Source organism: Heliangelus exortis, chromosome 1, assembly GCF_036169615.1.
Source record: "Heliangelus exortis chromosome 1, bHelExo1.hap1, whole genome shotgun sequence".
Lineage (NCBI taxonomy): Eukaryota > Metazoa > Chordata > Aves > Apodiformes > Trochilidae > Heliangelus > Heliangelus exortis.
In genome coordinates, this window is record NC_092422.1 from 170467531 (window position 1) to 170488634 (window position 21104).

General features: G+C 35.0%; 1 protein-coding gene across 2 annotated transcripts in view; it reads right to left on the reverse strand.

Annotated features, from left to right (window-relative positions):
- Nucleotides 1-21104, reverse strand: part of IMMP2L (inner mitochondrial membrane peptidase subunit 2) — a 432733-nt gene that overhangs the window by 131425 nt on the left and 280204 nt on the right. For both annotated transcript variants that reach the window (XM_071733640.1, XM_071733639.1), the window contains exon 4: nt 15779-15844. In XM_071733640.1, coding sequence (XP_071589741.1) covers nt 15779-15844 — 66 coding nt within the window. The remainder of the gene's footprint in view (nt 1-15778; nt 15845-21104) is intronic.

Genomic DNA, 21104 nt, shown 5'->3' on the forward strand with positions numbered 1-21104 from the left:
ATTCCCTGTAGCTTTAATGCACATTGAATATACAAGTTAACAATATTTTCCTGGTATTAATGTCTATATAAATTTAGCCTTATTTAATTTTTGGTGATGAGTCCCCTTTTTGCTTTAGACAGTTTTAATGTCTGGGTTACAGCACAGCCAGGTAGAGTTTCATGACAATGCAATTCTTAACTGGATTTTCTGTGTCTGAAATCAGCCTTGATCCACTGTTGACAATAATGTGATACTAAAGGGATTCTGATCTTATGCTGATATGAGTGTGAACTGGTGACTTATGCAGTGAAGACTTAAAGAAACTTCTAAAAAAACATTAAAAATAACTCATGGTAATTTGGTCAGAAGTTGAGGCTTATTTTATTTTGATATCCGAAGATGAGTATAATCTGAAAACATCTGAGATGGAGTGAAGATACATCTGTGTGAAACTGGAACTCCATTCTCCTGCAAACATGTTTTCTTATGTGAAGCTCCAATATGAAGCACAGGTTTTATTCTGGAACTCAAGATTCATGCTCTATTGTATCTCCCATTGGGGACTACAGATTCCATTTGGCAATAAGATCTTTATACCTAACTTAATTACAATATCTTAAAAGCTGACAGGGAATAAACATGACTAATGATTCTGGTTATTTCCCAACTACTGACCTATCCAACAATCTCTCGGCACAGAGCCTTGCAGGGTGATCACAATTGATGATGTTTACATGTCTGACAGTAGAAATAATTGTAGCAAATCACACTTGTATCTGTGCAATACTTTAAGCTTGAGGTAAAAAGCTGAAAATAAAATAACTATGCTCAATTTGATCTGAATTTCAAGGGCAATGTCGCAAATTTCGCATTTTCTGAATAAGTGAAACATTTCATTCTTTCTACAGATGTGCAGGGCTATGAGTCCTGTTTTCAGACATGTCCTGCTCACAACAATAACTTCATTGTATCACTTCATGAAACAAAGCCCAAAAAGAAGGAAAGCAGAACAATTTAAGTTCTTCAACTTAATTTGTTTCCAAATTTGCATTTCTTGCCAACCACTGTGACTGCCAAATAGAGAGTTTCAGGTACTTCAGAACACCAGCTCAGTAATCTTTCCTTGTTTTAAGAGACATGAAGTTTATTCCTCCAATTTGCTTCTATTTATTCTAAGCAGAATTTGTCTCCAGTGTGCAATGGGTGTTTTGAATTTCTTGTGATGAAATTCGGTATGTTTAAGCATATATTATACACTTACACTGAAACCTTCAGTTGCCTGTAGAGTGACAACACAGTATCTAGGTTTGAATAGATGAATCACGATTCATTTAAATGTATTTTTGAGTTCCATTCCTAACACACCCATTTTATTCCTCTTGATTCTTGACAAATTTGGCATTTTTTTTTTTTGATTCATGTATACATCACATAGAGATATGTACACAGAATTACATTTAGATTAGTGGATGTATGTGGCTATATATCTATTCTATAACCAAATTAAAAAGCCATATTAAATATAAATCAAAATTATATATAAAATATTTAGAAGGGCTTATAAATAGAGCAAAAACAGGTCCTTGTCACTTTCTGTCCTTACTGTTTACTGCCACAGCCAGTGCTCTATACAAATTCATTCTCCAGAAGAAAGTAGCTCTACCAGTACTACACATTGAATAATATTTAAAAAGCCAATTACACTGGAAGATGGTCACATACCTTAAAATCAGGGGTGCTCTTCTGTTATTGACCATTCTTCAAATATCAACCCACAAGTATACTTGGGAGACAAGGAATGATTCAAATACAAATCGGTTTCACTCATTGGTGTTAAACATGTCCTCCTTACGCTCCAAAAATATACACCATCCTAAAGCCAAATTCACATAGATCTAAGAAAATTCAAAGAATTATTTCCATACAGTGAATTACCCAAAGATTTAAGCCCCAAAATGTTGCTGGATGTTTGCCAAAAATTAACATGATATTTTTGATTACTTTCATGAAAAGTGACTTGTGTGCCTACACATAAGTGACTGGTGCTATTCTAGGTACTCTACTGAGACATTCTCATGACAAGGACAAATATAACACAATGTTCAAGAGAACTGTGACTTTCTGATACTGTAGGTTGTAAGACCAGACATCATAAGTAGGACATTTAAAATGCCAGTAGATTGTTATGTTAAAGCAACTGAATCCCACCTATTAAAATTTAGAGTTTTCTTTTAAAAATTAAAGGTCATACAGAAAGACTGTTTTGAATTCATCACTCTTTCAGTGGTTTATTCTAGAAGACCCTGGATTAAAAAATTTCAAATCTGAATTTGTTTGTTTTTCTTTCAGTACTGAATATACAATATGGAAAGTGCTCAAAGCAGGAAACACTTTATTTCAACTCCTAAAGTAGTAGCTACTAAGAGAAGAATGAAAAAATGTCATTCAGCAACATATGCTTACCATTTGCCCTTGTCCTGGCAACAAGTCAACATCTAATAATTAAGTCAGAGGAACAGAACTGAGCAGCTAAAAGATAGAAGTTTTCAGAAACTTCTTTAAGTCTGGTAAAAGACAACTGAGGGCTCAGCAAATGTTGGCTTGTTCAAAATGATCTTCACGTGCCTGCCTATGAGGGGATAGTAGATATTTCTAAAAGACTACTCAAACTCTGTTATGTACATGAGAGGATACACAGGAACAGAACACAATTATAATTGCAGAGGCACTTACAGAGTGACTTTAGCAGCGGTACAGAGATGTATAAACAACACACAAGTTTGGGGGGTGAGGGCAGGAGGGGAGAATAGAAATGTAATTTACTAAAAGTCCTTCCTGCCCATCTTTCACCAGTCACTTCGTAGCTTTGGTTTTATAACATTATGGTCAGGAATATGTAGATCTTAGTAGATAACATTATCTTAGGTCATTCTAGATCATCAGCAGATAATTATTACTTAAGTAGCCCAGAAGCACTATTGAGAAATAGACATACACAGAACTTCACAACTACTGCAACATTTGCACCTGATCAGTGTGCTGCAGTCAGCACCATCAGCACCTTCAGCACTAAAGTGTAGGAGAAACCAACAAGGAGACCAGACCAAGTTAGTCCTGCTCTAACAGTACTTTTTAGCTGACCAGTGGTGTATCTTTCTCTTACTTTGTGTCACTCTCTTTTTTTAAAGGTTTGGTTGGTTCCATTTCAATTTATTTTCCAAGTTATAGGGTTTGGGTTTTTTTTCATTTTGAGTATGTATACCAGCATCTATGGGTCTTACAAGTAAACCTATCTGCAAAAATCAGTAGATATTTATGTAGCATTCCTGCTATATCTTCTATTTTTGCTTTACTGTATAAATATGACAATGTAAAAACATGTAGTTGAATTTTGCCTTCATACTGAAGGAAGTTTAGCAATTCACCAATTCCCTTGTTTGCTTTCCATATATATGACAAAATTCAGTTATCTTCTATCCCATGGAAGAGAGTTCTTGATAGAGAGTTCTAGATAGAGCAAGTGCTCCTTATTAACATTAGCTGAATAAAACTTACAGGAATTAAAAAACATTCTGTTACCTAAATATTCCTTATGTCAGTTCTGCCTCTTTCTTTCCATAGACTGGGCTCATAGATTTAACTCTGCTGAAATAAATATTACCATACTGCCTAAGGATAATTTTTTTTTTTTTTACCAGGCTATATAGTTTTGGCAGCATAGATGCTGAACCTAAACTGTAGGTTATTAAAATGAGTTTAATAACTCATTAGGAAATATGCAATAGCTGTGGCAAGATTTACTACAAATATGCTTGAAGTGTTTTTAAAAATTAATATTATGCTGCTATGCTTGGCTTAATTAGCTTTCTTCTTCATTTACAAAGCATATCTGTCTGGTTTATGAACTTATTCTCTATTTCCCATTCTTAAAAACCTGTTTAATTAAAGTTTTAACTACTGCATAAGCCTTAGAAACAGTAGAATGACTTTTATTGCTAGAAACCCAAATTCTTCTTTTAAATATGATCATACCTACATATATTATATCAGAAATATGACAAGATAGGTTCCACAATATTCCTGAATAGATACACCATACAGCTACTTTTAATTATACATGCCATCCATTTCCACTACGCTACATGTAGGCAATTTTGGGGATTTTGCACAGAACATTGCACCAGCTGAGGAACTGTGATTAACTTAGCCAATCACCAAGTCAGTCCACTGAAATCCATTAAAGGTCACCTTTCTTTTTTTTTTTTGGTACCTACCTATTTCTAATCTGTTCATTGATTTCCCATCCATTATTCTATTCAATCTCTTTTAGAGGTCCATCACTTATTAGACTCACACATCTACTACCAGGGCACTATGCTTTGGTTTTCAATTATAGCAATTTCTATCACTATCTTTTCCAGCATTTATCACTTGCTCCCCTTCATGCTATAATAAATTATTAAATACTAATTTTTTTAATGCTAAATATACAAAATTGAAACCTAGTCATTAGAAATGCAATCTGGGGATATAGCTGCATATCTAGAAATGCATGACATGCAGTTTATCATATAATATTTTTGGCTGCATATTAAAAACCTTGTAGCATAATGGTCAGTGAACAGAAATTATTTGTGCAATCACTGCCAACAGACTACAGTAAAGCAGAAAATAGTTTTTGGCTCTTCTATGCACAGATGCTGGAGACCCCGCTTAATGAGTTGTTACCCATTATACCAAAAATACACTACAGTTTCATCACACAATTTACTTCACAGAAACAGAATGTCAACAGTCAGTTCTGTAATAAAAAAAAAAAAAAGATAATAGTAATTTTCCCTCCTACTCTCATTTGAATCTCATAACCAGCAGGGTGATCAATTTCAAAACCTTATTAGTTCTGCTACTGTGAACTATTCAGGCCTTCATTGCAATATCAGTTTGCAGCACAAAACCATGGAGGCAATCTTTTTGAATGAACAATTTACAATTAATATTTCTGCCAACACAGATTTGCAAGCTTTACATAACAGCAAACACAGTAATTTCAAATTTTAAAAATTAAAGCATGGAAAATTATTGCATATGGCTGACAAAGTGCTATAAAATACACACTGGCACTAAAAAACTTTTTCAGGCTGTAATTCTAATGAAGAAAAGATGCAAAAAGAATGGGAAGCTTTATGTTTCTTGAATTAAAAAAAAAAGAGAGAGATCATCATCAGTTTATTCTGTGTAGAATTCTGTATTGATGACTCCACTCAATAGAAAAATGGAAGACATATAAAATCAATTAGAAATCTTTGAAGAGGTGATTTTTTTTATATTCTTCACATATGTTCTTGTCACAAAAAAATATATTCTTTACATATGCTTTTATGCCAGAAGAGCATAGAGATAAGATGGATCATACCAGCTGAGATTCTGATCCTATGAGAGTATGTTCAGACGAACACAAATGGTGGTGTTGGTGCAGTTAAAGAAGTTCCTGTGCTTCAGCTGGAGTGGTAAGCAGACATGTGGTCCCTGTCAGCTCATTGCAATGCCAAGTACATGTTGTTCACTTAGGCTGCCTTCAGCAGTTCCAAAGGGGAGCCCAGGTGAAACCATTGGAAAGATGAGTATTCAGGAAAAGCGCTTTTGAGGCAAGCTGTGCTTTTTTTTATACATATATATACAGCATCAAAAGTGATGCAGCTGCTGTTGCTTCCCTACACATGAGCAGAGATGGAAAGTCACCTTCTTCATTAGACTGGAGCAGCATCAAGCATGGGGGAGCAGTATCTCCAGCTGCTGGGGATGGAAGGAAGGAGGGAAGAAAAAGAGAGAGAGAGAGAGAGAGAGAGAAAGAGAGAAAGAGAGAGAGAGAAAGAGAGAGAGAGAGAGAGAGAGAGAGAGAGAGAGAGAGAGAGAGAGGGAGAGGGAGAGGGAGAGGGAGAGGGAGAGAGAGAGAGAGAAGAGAAAGAGAAAGAGAAAGAGAAAGAGAAAGAGAAAGAGAAAGAGAAAGAGAAAGAGAAAGAGAAAGAGAAAGAGAAAGAGAAAGAGAAAGAGAAAGAGAAAGAGAAAGAGAAAGAGAAAGAGAAAGAGAAAGAGAAAGAGAAAGAGAAAGAGAAAGAGAAAGAGAAAGAGAAAGAGAAAGAGAAAGAGAAAGAGAAAGAGAAAGAGTATGTGTGTGTGTGTGTAGAAATGGAAAAGGGGCAGAGAAAAGCAGTACCTTTTAAAAATCACCAACTTGGTCATTTACAGATAACTGACAACTACTTGATTTGAAACAAACAGCAAATCTTAATTCTTGCTTCAAAGGAGACAAAAGACATCAAAAAGGAGGAAAAAAGAAGAAAAGAAAAAAAGAAAGAAAAAAAAAGTCTTCATTTGGCAACTTTGAAGACAGGATAAAAGTGCAGATAATGAAATAACACCATACTGAATATAGTTTACATTATTTATTATTGTTATTATATATATACTCATTATTGGTAGGTGGATGCAACTCTTTCACAGTGTCACTGGCTAAGTTCAGCACCTCAAATATATTCAAGTAAGATAGTGAGAGGACTTTTGTACTGCTTTAAAATAAAATAACCTTTAAGATTTATTTACATTATTCAGAGTAGACTCTTCTGTTTGAACATGTTTCCCTTCAATTTGTAAACATAAAAATATCCCTGATCCTAATACTCTTCAAGATAATAAAAATTGTCCTTTCAATTTATAGGAGGAAAGCAAATGAATTACCAGGTTCTGAATCTGGTTTGCTTTCCAGTATACCTAGAAAAATCTGCTGCTGACAAGTACATGGACCTATTGTTTATTTTCTGGGATGAGGAAGCCAGGGACTTCAGTTAATGGCTGTTCCACACACTTCTATATGAGTATGAGTATATGATATATGAGTGTACAACAACATCTTTCATCCTGACTTCACCTTCTACAAAATGGGTTTAATACTATTTTCTTTCTCCTAGGCCTATCTTTGTTCTTGTCACACTGAACTTTCAATGCAATACATACAGATGAGCATCAGAAGAACTCAACACCTATCCAGAAACTAAACATCTATCCAGAAACTAATTAAGCAGGTATCTAAATGCTGACATTTAGAAGCCCTAAGCTGCTCAAGACAAACACTGTTTTTACTAAACACACCCTTTATTCTGATGCTTAAGTATGGATTTCAGTGCCAAATTTCGAACCATGAATGACATTTGTATCTGCATCTTAAAAAGCAAAAAGGAAATAATTTTTGAATATCTAAAATCACAAAAGCATTTTATCAACTACAGTATTTTTTAAATGGTAGTGCATTTTATCCACTTGCTGCTCACTTTTTAAGAAACCTTCATAAAGACAACTTATTGAGCTTCCCATTGAGATGATTATACTTGTGTGCACATCTTGGCAGAAAATCAGCTTCCAGTGAAACAAATTAAATGTGTTTCTCTTTAAAGAAAAATGCCTACAAAAGACATGTTCTCATAAATGATGTGAGTACACTGCATTTGTTTAAGCTTCTAATAAAGATAATGTGCTTCTAAATGTGATGAAAATTTGAAATGTGATAAAAATTTGAAATGTGATGAAAGATTTGAAATTTTATTTGAATCACAGGATAGTTCAGGTTGGAAGGGCTCTTAGGAGGTCTATAGTCCAATCTCCTGTCCCATCAGGGTTAGCTACAAGATTAGGTAAGGTTCTTCATAGCTTTATCCAATGAGGTTTAAACACCTCCAAGGATGGAAACCACAGTTTCTCTGGCAACTGAACTGCTGCCTGATCATCCTCATAAATATATTATTCATCTACGCAGTCTGAACCTCTCTTGGTTAAAGTTATGCCCATTTTACCACTATGCCTGACTCCACTTTCTTGCTCATCTCCCCACAGGTATTGGGGGCTTGCTGTTAGGTGACCCCAAAGCCTCCTCTTCTCCAGGCTGAACAAGTCCCATTTCCACAGCCTCTCTTGACAGGGCAAGTACTGCAGTCTCTGACCAGCTTGAGGGTTTCAGGCTCTCTGCTGAACTTGTTCCAGATTACTGATAGTTTTCCTGATTAGGATTGGACACAGAAGTTTATGTGTGGTCTATGACACAATCGTATTTTTCTTTTCCTAAAAAAGCATTTGTGTGTATCATAGTCCCGTTCATAATTCTTGTGCTTAAAAGGCCTCATCATCCTAGCAAATAATGCTGTAGCAAAGACCCACACATCAGAAGTATCATTCATTCCTACTTCAGTCTCTGCTCAGTGTTCAGCACATGGAAGCCAATCAGGAGCAGTTAACTGGTAGAGAACTACCAGAAAACTGCACAGAACTTCACAACTGACCAACACTGGGAAAAGTTACATGCTCTCAGAGACAGGGAATGATGCTTTTCCCAACTTCTCTCCCAGATTTCTGTTTGCATCCTTACAGTTTTGAAGGCTAAAGACATAAAGGGTTTGCCTGCCTCTTTTCTCTTAATTCTGTAATATATATTAGCACAAGAGAGAATAGTACTTCACACAGCTACAGTTAATGCTGTCAATAAGCCTCTGAACAAACACTTCCTGCATAAACTGGAGTACACTTCACAATAACCATGGGCTGCATAACTACAGGGATTTATTGAAAGCCATGAGAAATATTACTCCAAGGTGCCTACAGAGCATTTAAAAGACTTCCCCACTGTTTATTACTCTGGCAGATTAAAATCATCTTTGAACACTACTGAGACTCGTTATTCAGTGTTCACAGCTATGCCATCTTAGAAGAGATGCTGCTTTTTGCATTTTAGAGCCCTGTTTCTCTAATTAAACATCCTTCCCCCACAAAAAGAAAAAAAAAAAAAAAAAAAAAAAAAAAGGAAGAAATAATAAAAAAACCTTTTTCCCTCCCATTGATGCAGCTGTCACTTGTGTCTTGGATCAGATGTACTCAAATAGAGAGTAGATGAGTACATACTGAAATTGTATACTCAATTTTTAGTGCTTTTGGGTTTAGTCTGAATCATAACTCTGTGAAAACTAGTGTTATGGATGGTCTTTTTTTAAGTTGTCTCTTAGAGGTGTACAAATCAAACCTCCTCACTTCAAGGGTAATAGAATATGTCGTTTCCTTTTTTCTAGCAGCTAACACTGCAAATTCTGTACAGTCTTCAAGAATCATATTACATTGTCTTTTTTCCTTTCATATTAAAAATTCCTACTGGGTCCACATTGTTACTCCACTGTTTTCAGTGAAGTGTAAAAAGTGAAACCAAATGAAATATCAAAAAAATTATATTGATGATACATATGATGCTTTAGGAAACCTATTTATGCTATCTGTACTCTTAAGAATAAAACATGTCTTTAAAATTATAGAGATAATGAAGACCTTACTGCATGGACAAATGAGTAAATACAGCTACAATGTCTTTTGATTTCTTCGTTTTTCAGATTTTTTGCCTTTGTGAAAAATCTTTTTACTCTGTACATTCTGAAAAAAAAAACCAGCACATCTCTACGTATTTGCTTTCCTGAAATTCAGAGAATCACACAGAATCTCAGAATTTCTGAGGCTGGAAAAGACCTCTTACTTCAAATCCAGCCTATGACCTAACACCACCACCTTGGTTAGACCATGGCACATGGCACATCCAGTCTTTCCTTAAACACCTCCAGGGATGGTGACTCCACCACTTCCCTGGGCAGTCCATTCCAATGCCTGATCATGCTCTCTCTGTGAGGAAGTTCCTCCTGATATCCAACCTAAACCTCCCCTGATGCAGCTCCAGGACATACCCTCTCATCCTGTCACTTGGAGAAGCAGCCAACCCCCACCTGATGACAACCTCCCTTCAGGTAGTTGTAGAGAGTAAGATGTTTGCCCCTGAGTCTCCTCTACTCCAGGTTATGCAGCCCCAGATCCCTTGCCCTCAACTTATAGCCTTTCCCCCTAGTCCCTTCAACACTCTCCTTGCTCCCCTCTGGACCCATTCCATCACCTCAATATCTTTCTTGAAGTGAGGTGCCCAGAACTGTTCAACATTCTATTCTTATTGTTCACCTCTTCAGGCACATTCTTCAATATTAGGCCACCAAAATCTAATGCAAAGCAAAAACATATCTCCATATTCTATAGTTAGTATGAAGAATGCCAAATTTTAGAAACAGCACTTTGGAGATCTTTATTATTTGGCCTAAAGAGCTATAGAACCTTAGAAATTCATTATGGATACAGAAAATCTTTGCCCTGCTTTTGTCAGATTGTTCTTTATCGTTTAAAAATTCTGTGCCAATACACATTTCCATCATTTGCATTTACGGAAATGGAGTCCAGCCATGCACGGACTCTGCTCATGAAAATGGAATCAAAATCAATGGAAACTCTATTTAGGAGACTTGCTAGGTTATGAACAATGCTGAAGAGTCATGACAGGGCAGTATGGCTAAAATCTAACAAAAGCTTTCATTGGCTTAAAAATATTCAATCAGTACCTAAAAATAAATAGTGCTAAATAAACTGCATCAACCCCTTAAGATATGCATTCGGAGAACATGGCCACAAAATAAAAATATTTTGAAAGATGAAGAGTTTTACTGCTACCAGATCCTTTAGATACATAAAATTCAAAGACAGAGCAATATGAGGACTGCAATTAATTAGTGAAAAAGAAAGATGTTACAAAATTTGCAGTCTCTCAGGCCAGTTCTGTGTCTCTGCAGGGTACAGTCAGTTCTTCTTTCTATTGATTCCACTGGCACACTTGTCGATGTGGATCCCCACTCACACATCTATCTGCCCAACTCAAAGACAAAAACAACAAACTTTCAGGAAGAAAGGAGTGGGATACAGGCATAAACATAACCTGTGATTCCCAGTCTTTTGATGTCTGTACTGATATTCCATTTTTTGTATTATAATTTTGAGTCATAGCAAGCAGTACCTTACCACATCACCAGCACCTCAGCCTCTCAAGCAGTTTACCAGATATATTTGAGTGTATGTTTGAGGAGGAGAAAGTGGGGTGGAGAGGGAACAAGAAATCTCTTACTACAGCACTAGAAAATATAAAATTATTTCTGTGTAATTAAATGACAAAGTTCGGGATGCAATTCCTGCCAGGTGGCTAAGCTGAAGATGTTACATATAGAGATATTCTTGTGCCACAACACTGGTAAAATCTTTAGTTTTACTGAAGGCTACTTTACTTCCTAGAGGCAGGCAGTAATATTTTTTGGTATAATAAATCGCAAGTTGCTGTTAAGTAGTAGAGTCTCTGCATAAAGATGTATCTTTAGACCTACAGCCTAATAATATGACAATCTATCTGCATTTTCATGCTCTGAGAAACAAGGGGTATTTCCTTATTCACATCTTCAGGGCAGTTTTGCAAGATGCAACACTTAAATGCAACATTATTTTGCTGGAACGTTCAGTTCTCAGAACACTGACTCCTGCAGAGCCTAACAATATCCCTGAACAAAACTTTTAAAAATTGCTCTTCTAGAGGTAGGTTCATTCTGAAATTAGGTAGAGTACTAAGTGAAAGAAACAGAATGGGCACACCAAGCTCCTGTGGACCTGTGCAACTCCAACAGGCAGAAGGAAAAGAAATTAGTTCAGCAAGTTACTGAACAGATTTAATTTTAAATATTACTTGTTTAACCCCAATTTTAATAATGTTTTACTTTGGATAAACCTTCATTTATTTATGTTACTGACAAGATACCATAACTCATCCATGATAGATTAGTATAGATCTTAGAATTTCCACCAGAGAATTTAAGATAAATGACTTTTAATAAGTTTACTTTCAAGTTATTCAAAGTGTTTTATAATACCAACATTAATATTTAACAAATTAGATTATATTGACTTTTAAAAGAAGGCCTCCTTTGAAAGAATTATAATTTAAACAGTCTTCGGGAACCATTGTAATGATTTTCTACTTAAAATTTAATTCTCCCATGCATCCATGGAAGACAAAACAAAACCTGATCTATGAAAGCTACCATTTGAAATATTGACTGTATACAAGCTGACCTAGACAATCATTCTCAAGGGCTAAATGGTGATTTTCTCTCTATTCTTAAGAAAAAGTTCTAATAGTTTATGCAAACTAAAAAAATAAGATATAGGTTTGTGGAATGTATTATATTTGCCCTGCCAGGCAAAAGGGAAAACCACATCTTGGGAGGCATCAAACACAGCATAACCATTTGGTCAAAAGAGGTGATTATCCTGCTGTGTTTAGTGTTGGTGCATCCTTACCTGGAGTCCTCTGTGCTTTTCTGGGCCCCACCATTTAAGAAGGATGTGAAGGTCTTTGAATACACCCAGGGGAGGACAACAAAGCTGGGGAAAAGGTTGCGAGGCATGTCCTGTGAGGAGTGGCTAAGGATTTGGGTTTATCTAGTTTAGAGAAAAGGAGGCTGAGGGGTGACCCCATTGCTCTCTACAGCTTCCTGAGGAGAAGGGCAGAGATGCTGATCTCTTCTCCCAGGTATCCAATGATAGCACACATGGGAATGGGTTAAAAACTGCACCTAGGGAGGTTTAGTCTAGACATTAGGAAACACTGGAATATCCTTCCTTAAGAGATGGTCAATGCCCCAAGTATGACAGTGCTTAAGAGGAATTTGGACAATTCCCTTAACATTCTTCAGCTTTTGGTCAGAGCTGAAGTGGTCAGGCAATTGGACTAGATGGCCATGCAGATCCCTTCCAACCGAAATATTCTATTCTATTCTATTCTATTCTATTCTATTCTATTCTATTCTATTCTATTCTATTCTATTCTATTCTATTCTTCGATTCGATTGCCATTCCATTCATAACACCTCAACTCAAGTACTAATGGCTCTATTTGAACTTCCATAATGTTCAGAAATTATTAAATAATAAAATGCTAACTTATTTTAACTGCTAAAGAAAACACAGCATTCTTGTGTCTAATTATCCCTAATACTGAACCAAATATGTCTAGTGAAAATAATTAATTCATCTACAAAAGCATAACTGCAGACTCCCAGACCATATTGTCTATATCACCTGTCTCATGGGGCATTAAAATGAAAATACCTTCCAACTCACAATTGTTTGCAAACCTTTCTTCACAATGGTGGACTGGGTGACTCACCATTGCAGGCATAATTATTTCATACCCATGACACCAAGAGACATTTGCAGAGCAACCCAATGACTTTCAGATAAAATGGCGAACGCAACAGAACCCTCTATACAGCCTCTCCACAAAATCATTATACCCCCAACACACACATAAGTGTTAGAACTCCACTGTATGTAACAACTGATAATTCCCACTTTTTTGTACCTCAGAAGTGGAACAATTGTTCTGCAGTGAGAGTTGATGTTTCCTCAAAGCGGGAATTCTGATTGACAGAGCAGCAAAAGGCTTCAAGTATTTTAGCCTTCAGGCATATGTACTCCACTTCAAAGATAATATTAGGAACAACGATGTTCAATGTTCCTCAGGTCAGGAAGTATTGCTAATGCATCATGTTTCATCCATTCAAAAAAAGGTCAGAAGATGGAAGAGTCCCATGACTGACACATTTCTGTTAACATCCGTGTTCCTGGCAGTTTCATTTAAAGCATCACATTATGCTGATCAGGAGTAATACAATATATAAAAATATCTAGACATAAAATCTTAAGGTATCAAAACAAATTCTTTTTGGTTTGCAATAAAGGCTCATCAGCAATCAAACAGAAGTCAAAATGTTCTTTATGATTTCTATACATGCTATCAGTTACCAGTTGTCTGTTTCAGTCACAAATATCCTACTCATACATCTGCTTGCAATATCATTACAAAAAATTATATAGAGAAAAATCTTACCAGTCTTGCCATTTTATCTTATTATCTAAACTTTTGCTTTATGCTAGTGATGTGAAAAATAGCAAGTATTAAATTTCAAATAAAAACTGCTACTATTGTCCAAGAATTTAGCTTTTAGATAACACCTAGAGTCCATAGTTAAAGTAAAAAGCTCTGGGACAATTTTCATGCGTTCAAATAGAAAAATGTACATGTGAATTACTGGGATTAACACTTTAATTGATAGAGTAATGTTACCTGTTTTATCAAAGACAAATTAGGATCATTGTACAGTCTTCTGTGCCCATGAGTGATACACTAACCACCAGGCTCATCAGTATTCTTCACACCCTCTGATAGCATTTATGCCCCTCACCTTTGTCTATTTGGCCAAGATCAACCACAGAAATCAATGAAAAGTTCAGAGTCTTATGGCATTTCAACGTACAGAAGAATTAATTTCTAACAGCTGGAATTTAAGATATTAAATGTTTTTTGTGTGAAAAGCTACCTTCAATTTCAGAAATTCTGACGAAGATGTTACAGTATAGAATGGTGACAAGTAACACTTGAAGTTGTCTTATATCACTGTTTCTTTCTGCCATTGCTACAGAAATGAATGAGGAATACAGAATCATGAATAACAGTCTTAGTAATGTGAATTACTAATATCAACTATATCAAGGAATAAGTACCTTCTTAAGAACATAGGTCTATAAAAGGCACCATTCAGTAGCACACAATATTCCTATGTTTTTAGTACTTTAAGGTGATAGCTAGTTTTATCTGTAATGTTCAAAATATTTTCTTAGTCTCTGTTATTTCAGATATTTTGCTTCAACAGAAACATCCACATGAACTTTCATTTCTCAAACTGAGATTATTAGGAATTTTTGGATAAACCAGAAATTATATTAACTGCAAAAGGAATAACAAAACAAAACAAAAAAACAAACCACAAAACAAACAAACAAACAACTCAAATATATCCCATAGGCCACCAGTGCTGTTGGTGTTACTTGCTGTTACAGTGCTCATTGAGACATGAGCACAAATCCTTGATTTGATTTGCAGCTGCCAAGTACTTCATAAGTATTCACTACACCAGAGCAAGAATCATTATCTTAATGAATTGAGTCTCAGTCTGACATATTGTGTGAGAGCTCCCAGGGTCATTCATAACTTAGTGTGGGAAACTAGGGATTTACCCTCCCAGTTCTATGCCAATTCTAGTCTGTACCTGGGAAAAAAAAAAAAAAAAAAAAAAACCAACAAAACAACAAAACTTTCAAATAGCATTTTGATCTAAATAATGCTGCTCCACAAAAACTTTTTATTTACATCTACTAGCAATTCATTTCTAACCAGCCCCAATAGGAAGGCCTCTCTGTCAGAGTGAACCAAGTATTGCAATACTCTGGAGTCTACTCTTGCTACATTATTTTTTCTGATGGAGTTATTTACTCCAAATAAGTACCACTGTATTCCATACAGATTCCTACACATTGCGATGAAGGCAGTCATTTGTGAGGTTTCTTTGTCTCAAAAAAATAAAAACAAACACACAAAACAAAACAAACAAACAAAACCCACCCAAAGCTTTAAATGAACAACCAACCCCCCTAAAAAAACACTACTTTTATTTTTCAGCCACAGGATGAAACAGCAGCTGGACACCCTAAATGAAAAATCACAGCCATATAAGCTTATAAAAGAATGCTGTACAATTACCTGCTTCAGTACATGGCAGAGACATTCTAAGAAACAAGCTTTATTTGCACCCATGTACTTTCCATGAGAGAGAGAGCAGTTTTGTGTAGCATTTCTCCTCTCATTAAAAAGGGGACAGGTACAATGCTGACATCCCCGTTAAGAATAGATAGAAATAAAATACTAGAAACTTCTCGTTGTCTAGGATACTAATTTAAATCCACTGAAAACGTGCACAATTCCTATAAAGTCTCAGAGACTAAGGCTTAAAATACTTACTTGATAATGTCTCCTTCAAGAGCAATCACTCGTTTAATGATCTTCTGTTCAGGGTTTCTAGGAGACCTGAAAAAGGGGATAAGGTTATACAATCAGTAAAGTTCACATTGTTTTAAGAAAATGAAAAGAAATTCCACAAAGAAATAGACACTAGTATAGTCATTAGGAGATTCCATGTATTCCTTGATATAGCATCAATCATGATGTTCCACCATGAAGCAAAGCACTGGCAATCATTCTTATTGCAAGCCAAGAAGTGCTGAAAAATTACCTGCTTACAAATACCACAATAATCAACAGAACTTTTATCATGAAAAACACACTCCACAACATTTAAAGCAGAATGTCTCTCTACCAATGAAGAGGGTACATTTGCAAATAGATTACCTTATTAAAATTCAAATTCCCCATCAAACATTAACACCATATTGTGTTTAAACATTCATGTCGTTCACTTCCTTTGGAAAACAAGATCTCCCAATGTTATATTAATATCTGTAACTAATTTAGGTAAACCTTGCCTAGGGAATTGTAGAAGTTTTTTAAAAGTTGTAAACATTTCTTCAAGTTTTAGCTTTATCCAAAGATTCTTAATGCAATACTATGTTAACACATCAAGCTATTTTCCTATAAACATGTTTTATTGAGTGGACTCTGATCATGCACTGCAGAGTATTATAACAAAGCAAAGCTGAATTTTCATTTCCAGCCTTAAAAGTCCCACTTGTTGGATGCATACAAATAATAAAGTGTTATTCTAACATATTCTTAACATGTTACAGGAAACATTCGTGCGCTATAAAATTACTTTCTTTTCTATATATTTTAATTCTTTTTTTAAATAAAAATAACTTTTAACTGTTTACATATGTAAGCTTAGTAGAATGTTTTCCTATTATTTAAAAAATTCCTTTTACTTGCTGCTTGTACATAGGGAAGTCATTGAAGGGACATATAGCTTTGATTTTCTGCTGCTCCATGGGTTCTGTATCTTTGATTCCTGCTAGACATGCAATCACAAGAGATTTATATTCCAGTTTACATGCCTAAAAACATTGGTCATGCCATCCTCACAACAGACCAGGACCCTTGAGCTCATCTCTAGTCAGACAGCAGCATGCTAGGATTACATATCCTTAGAAAGTAAAGTTGAGATGAATTCAATGAAAAAAAAGATTGTCCACATTACTGCCTAACAATATTTGCAGTTCACTTTAAGTTCCAAAAAGTAAAAAGAAAAACAGCTTTAGCATCGTTCCATTTTGCTAATACAAAGTGAAAAGATATTCCAAACATTTTGAAAGTGCAGTGTGGTTTTTTGCTTTTGGTTTTGTTTTTATTTTGTGTCTATGTGTCAATATATATGAAATATATTTCAATTTAACAAAATAAAATTCAAGAAGCATAATTTTGAATTTCAAGATGTCAAACAATTTAATTTTACAGGTTATAAAGCCTGAAAACCCTATTTTCACAAGTCAGTGTGAAGCACTGAACATGAACATTCAAGCGCTGACCACCTCTCATTCTCGATCAGTGCAGTCTAAGAAAAAACAGGACACCTGTATTATCACAAGCTGTTATCAATTTAAAATATTTGCATAGATTACTGTTGATTGGTTTAATGTTTAATTCATTTAAGCTCTGACTGTAATATTTTCATGTAAAGTTTAAGTAATGGAAATAATAATACATAATGTATAAGATGGAAGTCTTAAAGACTGGATGAAAATAAATTTTAAGCTTGGTGTTTTGAAATTCTGTTTTAACACCTTTCTTTCAAAAGATCTTTAAAAGCCTTTTCCCTTGATTGGTATGCATATATTTTAATGTAATGACTGACCTTTAATTTGTTTTCCTTGTGCAAAAAATTATAATGAACTTGAATTAAACTTCACTCTGAATCTAAGATGTGAGTATTTGTTCTAAGAGTGGTTACTTTTCTGCCAGTAATGCCATATTTAACCATAACACATGACCTTTCAGAAAGACTTCAAGGAATTCCTTGGAGATATATTCCTTCATTATAAATTAGGAATATTCAAAGCCAGAATAGATTTAAATAAAACTATACTAACATTCTTATTATAATTCATGAAAATGGCAAAGGACTGGCCTGAATGGGAATAGGAGGCTCAAACTGGCAATAACATGGGCACTTTTAGACAAAGAATTTTCAAGAGGCAATCAGAATATTTTGTTGAAGAGCCACAGTAATTGAACAGGAGGAAAGAGATTGTTCTGAAATGATAGATATTGATGGAAAGATGTTTATTGTGTCACTGCGATTTCATTGATTATGGAAACCACAAACCACAGAGATAGAGGCAATTTCTGTCTGAAATTTCACAGCTGGTATAGAGTAAATTTTTCAATGAAGGAGGGAAAAAGGTCACAAATATTGTAACCCATAATTGTTTAGTACTTCTTTGTCACTGATATCAGGGTGACATAACAAATTATAATCTTTGAAAATGGGATTTGTTCAAAAGAGAAGAGAATAGAAAAAGAAAAAGAAATGATGATTTGCCTGTTGGCACCTCTCCTAAATTACATTGGTTTGCTTGCTCCTTATATGAAAGGTCATATCCAGGAAAAAGATAATCTGTGAGACAATATGAGATTTCTTACACTAGTTTAATACATCTTGCCTCTCCAAAGATTGCAGAAGATACAAATATCATTGATATGAATTAATAACAACTGTCCATACATTTGCCAGCCAGATCCATATCTGATGTTTCACAGAGCAGTCACCATTCCTGGACCATTTGCTGTCTCAGCCTCATGAAAAGTTAAGCTTAGATTTATCTCACTAAAAACATTTCCTCATTTACATATAGCCATTTTTGACTATGCATGGATTAGGGAGAGCAGTGGAAGTAGAAAAAGACAGAATGGCTGAAAATCTAAAGCACATTACAAACATTAATGCACAAGTAGCAGTTAGAAGCACATAAAAAATACATCAGGAAAATCAACTCTGAAAAATAAATCCACCTATTAAATGCAGATTGAAACTGCAGATTGATAGTCCACTTATAGTCACTTTTCCTTTTCCCATTAAGAAAAGTGGAAAACAGTCAAGTCTAGCAGTATGTCCCTCAAGCCATGAAGTCTGAGAATAAACTCATTGTTACCAATTTCTCTTTGAACATCAGTATTCTTTGTTCAAGCAGCTCACGAAAATGGCCCTTTATAATACAGAAAGAAAGCACTCTGATATGGTTTTGTTCATGGTTTTCCAGATGCAATCTTAGCAGCTCAGCTAAAGCAAGCTGCCACAGCTTCTTTTAGCAATAATCCTAGTTCTTTCTCCTAATCATATATGTTTGTTGAATTCTGTATTGACTTCCAGCTGTATAATCTTCATCCATACCCAGATTTCATTAAAAACTAATGAGAAATTCCACCACAGTAAAATAATAAAATTGAATGCCCACATCAACAGAACATCATAAACTTTGGATTAAAGCCTCTCACATTTTGGCCATTTGTTTGAAAAGAAAATGAGAGAGTTAAGTTGAGCAGAGGTGAAGGTGGAGACTCAGCAAGTACTTCAAGATACAGCATTCCACCCTCCACCCTATATATTATCCTGGAGCAGATCTCCTTAAAAAAAAAAAAAAAAAAAAAAAAAAAAAAAAAAAAAAAAAAAAGTAGAATACATAGGAACCCCCTTCTCCCTATATACACACTTAGTTCTCAATTTAAAATATTTTCTTCATCAGAAGAGCTGCAGAGTTTCATTTCTTTTTCTTAAAAAACAAACAAAAAAACAACCAAGCAAAAAAACCCAGAAAACGAAATCCTGCATGTTGCCATGGGAAAATAATGTTGACAGTATTGGCTGGTCAGATAAATTCAGCTGGGTTTTATCAGTGATGCATTCCAAAAATCAGTGTCTTAAACAATCTAATAATTGACAAGTTGTTAAGAGGCTGTTTCTTGTGGAAGGATGGAATAACAGTTGAATTCCTATTAGAAACTGACACTTTTTTCTATTTCAGGAAAGCACTGACAACCTTTCCTAATTATTTTCTCAGTATCACTTATCCAATAAAAATCAAGTATTTAGTATTATTTTTATTTTTCAATATATGTACTTAGCAAAACCCATACATACATATATATGCACAATAAAAAATTTATAAAAGCATCTATTCTTGTCTGTTCACCCCTATACTGAACAGTACAATATTCCAAACCATATTTACCATGAGAAACAGGAGAAATTATGCAGCCAACAGGAAAATCCACTGTTTAGCAAGTGCTTATTGGATAAAAGTGCTGATAATTTTCTTGAGGCTTTTTCCTTTTCTGATGGAGCAACTTTGTACTTCAGCCACAGTATTGTTCTTAAGCTTCCCCCTGCCATCATTTGAGTTAATTATTTACTTTAATGGATACTATTTAGCACAATTTCAGATAATTACTCCATAAACTAAATAACATTGGATCAATCACAAAGCTTTCATATTTCCACTTTGTGTTATTTGACCTTTCTTTCATTCTTTGATTCTATTATTCTCAAGGGTGTGCACAAAAAATCATGTTTAAGTTCTTGAAACTGAAGTTTCTGCAGGCCTTGCTAGGGAGAGAGAAAGAGAGAGTGTGCTCTTTAGGCTATAACCTAAGATCCCAGCAAGATAAGTGAGGGAAGACAGTTGATTCATTGCTGCTCTCCAAAGAGATACAGCAATATCCATCCCCAAATGCTATGTGATACCATTCCCTGCTGAGCCCACAGCCTTCGTAATAAATAAAAAGTAACCTACCAATCCTGGGTAATGATCATACATAATATTTGATGTTCAGAAACCTAGCAGACTAACCAAGAGTAATTATATTTTTCAGCAGATGCTACCAAAATACCTAATGGAGAAAGAAATTAGACCTGAGGAAGTCAAGCTAAATATATGCTACCACACATAATAATTTCCAATTTTTTTCCTTGAACAATTACTCAGATTTTCTGGGTGCATGCATTAGAAGAAGAAGAAAAGGCATGATACTGTAAATTCATAATGAAAAAAGCAGCAAATATGTTTCAAACAGATAGGTTGAATTAAATAATTGGGTGATCTCCATATGTTTAATGTTACACATTCACTATACTAGTCAAGCTGCACAGGTTTTGTGCTTACTTTTGAAAATTACTGGAACTTTGATACTAACTGAGCATTTTCTAGAACAGGACAAATAACAGATATTTATTAAGAAGCTGCAGTGAGAAGTGCTTGAAGTTTGCATTGTTTGTATGTATGCATCTATCTATGTGCATATATATGTACATTACTGTTGTCACATGTTTTTATAAGATAGA